This window comes from Echinops telfairi, unplaced genomic scaffold, assembly GCF_000313985.2.
Source record: "Echinops telfairi isolate 266 unplaced genomic scaffold, ASM31398v2 ScPeMD7_7414;HRSCAF=8452, whole genome shotgun sequence".
NCBI classification, from domain to species: Eukaryota; Metazoa; Chordata; class Mammalia; order Afrosoricida; family Tenrecidae; genus Echinops; species Echinops telfairi.
In genome coordinates, this window is record NW_022111314.1 from 1,290,830 (window position 1) to 1,297,667 (window position 6,838).

The 6,838-nt window shown below is 64.0% G+C and overlaps 1 protein-coding gene across 1 annotated transcript in view; it reads left to right on the top strand.

Annotated features, from left to right (window-relative positions):
* The window catches only part of HRH3 (histamine receptor H3), a 6,021-nt gene extending 2,006 nt beyond the window's left edge, over positions 1-4,015 (top strand). Inside the window, exons 5-6 of the mRNA XM_045296934.1 lie at positions 803-969; positions 2,250-4,015. Coding sequence (XP_045152869.1) covers positions 803-969; positions 2,250-3,167 — 1,085 coding nt within the window. The 3' untranslated portion in view covers positions 3,168-4,015. The remainder of the gene's footprint in view (positions 1-802; positions 970-2,249) is intronic.
* The last annotated feature ends 2,823 nt before the right edge of the window (positions 4,016-6,838 follow it).

Consider the following 6,838-nt stretch of genomic DNA (forward strand, 5'->3'; position numbering starts at 1 on the left):
CGGGCCGGCGGGGCAGGTCCTGGGGGCGTCCCGGGGAAAGGCCAGCGTGGCGGGCGCTCAGCCAGGCGGCGCAGGGCGCAGGGCGCAGCGGCGGCAGGTGCAGCGCTGGCTCTGAGCTGTGGCCAAACAAAGGCTGCAGGGACTCAGGACACGAGGAGGGCGCGGGGAAGCGTGTGGAGAGGTTTGGGGGAGGGGACAGGAAAGAGGGGGTTCAAGGATGTGTGTTGGGGGAGGGGGCCGCGAGAGAGGCGGGGGTGCTCAGAGGAGCTGCATGCGCTCACGTGTCCGCGCTCTGTTGCTGGCTGGGGGGCGGGGCGCCAAGGGGCCGAGCGCCAGACACCTGTTGGTTCTGGGAGGTTCAGCTCGTCCCTTGCTCTGAGAGAGAGGCTTCGCGGTGGGAGACTTCTTTGGTGCCTGAGATGATGCTCAGAACTATCGGAGCGAGGCTAGGACTGGGATCCATCGCGGGGAGGGGAGAATCTTCACCCCTTTGGGTGCTGGGGAGAGCCCGACAGAAGCCTGATCGGACTCCAGGATCTGGGTCCCTTGAGAAATCGCCCTGGTGACCCCCCACCCCATGCCTCCATCTCCAGCACATCATTGCTGGTGCGGGCATGCTGTGAGAGGAGGGCAGACTCAGGACAGAGGGTGTGGCCTCGGAGACGCGGCGTGGGGGAGGGGAGGGGAGCAGTCCCAAGTTGCGGGCTGACCCCTAGGTCTTGCCTGACGCCCCCTCTGAGGCAGGCGGCATTACCCCAGGCCCCCTTTCCAGCATGACACCCCTCTCCCCACTCTCCCCCAGGTGCCTTCTGCATCCCCCTGTACGTTCCCTACGTGCTGACTGGCCGCTGGACCTTCGGCCGTGGCCTCTGCAAGCTGTGGCTAGTGGTGGACTACCTGCTCTGCACCTCCTCGGTCTTCAACATTGTGCTCATCAGCTACGACCGCTTCCTGTCCGTCACCAGGGCCGTGAGTCCCGGGGGCTCTAGGGGGGGCACGGCTGACAGCCTGATGGTGGGATCCTTCCGCATCCTTCCACTTGGAACTGAGGGAAGATCTGGGGCCAGAAGCCCTCAGCAAGACTTGTGTTGGGGGATGTACGAGACCACCCCACCACATGCATATGCACATGCATACACACACAAACATGCACACACATGTGCAAGTATAACCCATGCATATGCATGCACCCACTCAGGTGCACAAATGTGTACACATGTGCCATGCAAACATATACAGACACAGACATGCACATGCGTATACATGCAAACGTGAGTGCACATGTGCAAGTATAATCCATGCACATGCATGCACATATACCCACTTGGATGCACAGTACGCATGCACCAAGCACATGTGCACAGATACAGACATGCACAGGCCCACTTGGGACAGATACATGCAGGTGCATGCACACACATGCTCCTGAGCACACTAACATGCATGTGTACCTGTAGGCACATACAGGTGTTACCCTCCCCAGGGGCAGACAGCAGTTCTCTGGCTGGCAGCCAGGATCAGCAGGAGGCAGGCAAGGGCTGGGACGGTCCTTGTGTCTTGCATACTGGACGTGGGGCAGTGGGCTGGCAGCACATGTCACCTCTTTACTGCCCACTTCAGGTGGCCTCCTCTCTGTGGCAGCTGTGTTCCCTGCTGGCCTCAGAAGCCAGCCGTGAGGGAGGACACAGGTAGGGGCTACAGCTGTCCCAGTCCCCTGTCCCCTGGGCCAGGCATGTGGAACTTTGTGGTTCAGGTCTAGGGAAAGTGCTGTCACAACGTACTTTCCGTAGTCCCAGGATGGTATAGGCCGGTCCATCCTACCCAGTCTGCCCTCTGAGCTGATGTCTCTCTGTATGCCCAGGCCCTGCCAGCTTCTGGGGGGCCCTGCTGGGTGCTGACCAGGCCTATCTCCCCCATCCCCCAAACCCTGTCCTGGTGTGGCTCCAGGATACTTGCACACTGGAGGTGGGGATGGCCCAGGGGGATGGGGGAAGGGCTTCCTCATGTCCTCCCATCCCCCATCTGCACAGGGCTGACCGGGCTGGTGCCAGGCCATGGTTCAAGCCTCAAGTGGGAAGCAGGTGCCCAGCCTGCATCTGTGCTGTGGAGGGAGAGCCAGGGGCTGGTAATGGGGTTGCGGGGGGGGGATGCTGTAACCCCCAGGGGCTTCCAGTTTGGGGGGGGTCCATAGGAAACCGAGCACAGCTAGGGCTCTGCTGACCCATGCCCTCCTCCCCACATCGCTGCAGGTCTCGTACAGGGCCCAGCAGGGCGACACGCGGCGGGCAGTGTGCAAGATGGTGCTGGTGTGGGTGCTGGCCTTCCTGCTGTACGGGCCGGCCATCCTGAGTTGGGAGCACCTGTCGGGCGGCAGCTCCATCCCCGAGGGCCACTGCTACGCTGAGTTCTTCTACAACTGGTACTTCCTGATCACCGCCTCCACGCTGGAGTTCTTCACGCCCTTCCTCAGCGTCACCTTCTTCAACCTCAGCATCTACCTGAACATCCAGCGGCGCACGCGCGTCCGCCTGGACGGCGCCCGGGAGGCGTCGGGCCCGGAGCCGCCGCCCCAGGCAGAGCCCTCCCCGCCGCCCCCACCGCCGGGCTGCTGGGGCTGCTGGCACCGGGGGCGCGGGGAGGCCCTGCCGCTGCACCGGTACGGGCTCGGCGGCGAGGCCCCGGGGCCCGAGGCAGGGGAGGCCGCACTGGGGGGCGGCAGTGGGGGGGGCGCCGCCGCCTCCCCGACCTCCAGCTCCGGCAGCTCCTCCCGGGGCGCCGACCGGCCGCGCTCGCTCAAACGCGGCTCCAAGCCGTCCTCGGCCTCGCTGGAGAAGCGGATGAAGATGGTGTCCCAGAGCGTCACCCAGCGCTTCCGCCTGTCTCGGGACAAGAAGGTGGCCAAGTCGCTGGCCACCATCGTGAGCATCTTTGGGCTGTGCTGGGCCCCGTACACGCTCCTGATGATCATCCGAGCCGCCTGCCACGGCCACTGCGTCCCCGACTACTGGTACGAGACGTCCTTCTGGCTCCTGTGGGCCAACTCGGCCGTCAACCCCGTACTCTACCCCCTCTGCCACTACAGCTTCCGCCGCGCCTTCACCAAGCTGCTGTGCCCCCACAAGCTGAAAATCCAGCCGCACAGCTCCCTGGAGCACTGCTGGAAGTGAGCGCACAGCAGGCCGACGTGGGGGGACCAGCCGTACTGCGGGGCTGGGCGTGGGGGACCCACGCTGATCGCGTGGAACCTGTGGAGCCGAGTTCTGGCTCCGTGGCCGACCCCAGGGTCACGGCACCGCGGCTGCTGGGGTCCTGCGCACAACCGCTGGCCAGCCGTCTTTTGCCCAAAGCAAGTGCTTAGCGTGTGCTTGGCGCCTCCTGGCCCTTCAGCGTGCCTCCTGCACGGCACACCTGCACACACCTGCACCCCATCCTGCTCCCACACCTGCCGGGGGCCCCCATCCTTGCTGCGCTCACTCTGCTTCAGCCCCGAAGCCTGGCCCCTTCCGGCCCGCCCCTCCAACTCTGGCCCCCAGAAAGTGCCCAGGGGGGCCCCTTGGGAAGCTCACAGATGCCCTCGACGATTCATTCTGGGTGTTTTCAGGAAGATGAAGAAGAAGAAGAAAACACATCTGTGAACTTGATGTTCCTTAGATGTTTAATCAAGAGAGACGAAATTACCAGGCGCTGGGCTGGATTGGCAGGTGTGGGCTCCCACGCCCTCCTCCCTTTCTGCTGCTGCTTCCGGCTGAGCCGCCAGCTGCCTGCCCGCTACCCTGTGCTCTGCAGAGCGCTGCACCGAGCTGGAAGCAGCCCGCCACTCCGTCTACTCCAGCCACCCCACCCCGTTGGTGGGGACTGCTGGGGTCTCCTCGGGCAGAGGGGCCGTTGGAGCCCGAGCGGACTAGAGGTCCCACAGAGGGGCCACCTGCCTCACCTGGCCCAAGTCCTCGCTCTGCATGTATGTCACCATGTGCCCACAGGCCTGAGAGGCCCAAATAAAATGGATTATTTTCAAGGTGCCTGTTCCTGAGGGCTGGGGGGTGGGGGAATGGGGGGGGCGGACATGAGCCCACCTTGTGCCGGGTGGTGGCTTGTAAGCCTCCCCCAGACACCTGGTTGCCTCTAAGTGGCTGGGGGTGGCTGCCGTGAGGAAAGGCCACTCACCTCAGGCTATACCTGTAGCAGAAGCTGGGGCCCCACCCTGAGACCTCTCACCCTCCCAAGAGCCCACACACCTATTGGGAAGCCTGGCACTCAGCAGGCACACGGGGTCCACAGGGAAGGGGCTCCCTAGCCACTGTGCAGACTTCCCACCCCAGGACTGGGCCAGCCCTGCTCAGTTGGCTGGGGGCCGTCTTGGGATTAGACTTCCAGCTGATGGGGAGCATGCCTCTGTTGCCTCACAGGGGAGCCCGGTCACCCTTTCTAGTTGTCCCGACCCCTGGAGCTCAGAACCTCCCAAGAAGGGGGTCTCCTGAGAGCAGGCAGGAGGGCATAGGCCTGGTGTAGGGTACCCCTAGGGCGGGGGGCTCAGTGGGTTTGAGGCTGCAGGGGGAGCGGCTGCATACGGGGTGGTGGGACTAAGGGTGACAGATGCAGCAGGAGCAAAGGGGAGGCCTGTCGGGGAGCAGACTGTCCCCCAAATGGACGGACAGCAGTGCGGCAGGCCCTCTGGGTGTCCGCAGCTGCAGACACTGCCCTTCAGTCTCCCCCAGACGCACAGCCCACAGGGCAGCCTCCCCCACTCCATGGGCCTTGCCCCAGTGTCAGCATTAACCACAGCTCCCCTTTCTCAGGGCCACCCGCAGCACCCACCCAGACACAGGGCCTCGGCGCCTCCCCCACTGCAGGCGGACACGCTGATCTTCAACCCCCTCAGCCTCACCCACTGAACCGTGGCGTCCATTTGGACTTGTGGACCCCGTAAGACAAGGTGGAACTCTGTCCCCCTCCCCCACCCCAGCGGCTGGTGGCAACCATGGGCGTCTGGCTGGCAGGGAGTGCCTTCACCACTGGACCACCAGGGCCCCTAAGCTGTTCGCCGCGAGATTTTTTAAACATGGAAATGCTATTTCCCCTGGACATCAGCGCCCCCCACCCTCGCCCCCTCCACAGCTTGCCTGTACTTTTCTCTAGGGCCTTGCCTGCCAGGTCCCACCCCCATGTCAGGCCCTGCTCTCTCCCTCTCTACCATCTCTGCTGTCTCCGGGAGGCTCAGGGCCCCTAGGGTCAAGGCAGGACCCTCTTCCTAGGTGGGGGGTCCCCAGGCAGAGGGGCAGGAGGGTTGGCGAGCCTGGGCAGGGGGTCTGCGGCAGTTCTTGTCCCTGCCTGTGTGCCCCTGCCAGTCACTGGCTATGCCAGGGGCCGGGCGTTTCAGGGGGAAACAGGGCAAGACTCCAGTGCCCCTTGTGCTGAGTCTGGAGTGCAAGGACCCAACTAGGGACCGCCCTGCGATGCCCTACCACTGTGAGGGCTGGCCATCTGAGGCCCCTCTGGCCTTGCACCACCTGGCCTGGCCCTCACAGGCCCCCAGCCCAATGCCGGGCTGACTGAGAAAGGACAAAGGGCCTGTTCTCCGCTGCAGTGGACGCGTCCATGCCGACAGCACAGCCAGTCGCCACAGCCCCTCCGCCCAGCACTTCTAAATGGCTGCAAATTGGAGGATAAAAGCACCGGCGTTGGAGCAATTCTGCCTTCAATCTCGGGAAAGTGCTGCCCCCGGAGCGACTGTGCGGGCTGGGGGGCGGGCGGCCTGCTTCTCCAGCAAACAAATACACTCAGGGGCTGGGCTGGGCGGGCAGGGGCAGGAAGCAGGGCAGGGGCAGGGGCAAGGCCTGGCCAGGGATAGGGGCAGCGGCTGGAGCCAGGCCAGGGCAAGGGCAGAGGCTGGGAGCAGCACAGAGACAAGGGAAGGGGCAGGAGCAGGGCTAGGGCTGGGCAGAGACCAGGGCAGAGGCTGGGACTGGGATAGAGCCTGGGCAGGACCTTGGCAGAACATTCTGGGAGGCTGGGCTCCTATCACCTTGTCATTGTCTAAACATCACCTGGAGGCCAGCCCTAAGCTGGGGGCCTGGGCTGCATGGATGCAGACTTGCATGGTCCCTGGGATCCAGGGGACAGACAAACAACTGGCCTTCCTTTGGGGGCTGAGCTGCAGGGGCCAAACACCAGTGTCTCTAAGACAGGCCCCTGCTCAGCACAGGGTGGGGGCCCTGAGGCAGAGGGCAGCCTGGGAGTGGAGGGGGAGGGGTATAGTTTCAGAGAAGGCACTGCCTGAGACGGCAGTGGCTTCCTCAGTTGTCCTTGCTTCAGGGGATGGAGTCTGGACTGGAGAAGGGAGCAGTCTGGGAGGCCTGCCTGCAAGGAGCAGTCCCCAAAGACCCAAACTCTGGGCCCTGGGGGAGTATGTGTCCAGGGGCAAGGGCCATGTATGAGGGCAGGGCAGTCCTGGGTCTCAGAATTGGCCAAGTGCACAGGCATGGGCTGGCCACAGCCCTGAGGCCACCCACCAAGCCTCCTGGCACAGGAAGCAGGGTCAGCTCTGATGTGCACTGCTGTGTGTGCCCCAGCGTGCAGGGCTCCTGACCCAGTCAACTCATGCGGCCGGAGCAGGACTACCACAAGGGGGACTTTCACAAACAGAAATCCACTTTCTCACAGTGTCAGAGGTGGCAAGTCTGGACTCAGGACCCGGCTCTGGGGTGGTGTCTCTCTCTGCACCTCCAAGGACAAGCCTGGCACCCCGGCTGTCCTCGATGGCCACGCGGTGGCCTCTGCTCCTGTCCCGCTTACTCCTTGCTCCCCATCAGTCTCAGAGGAGACCGGCGGAAAGCACAGC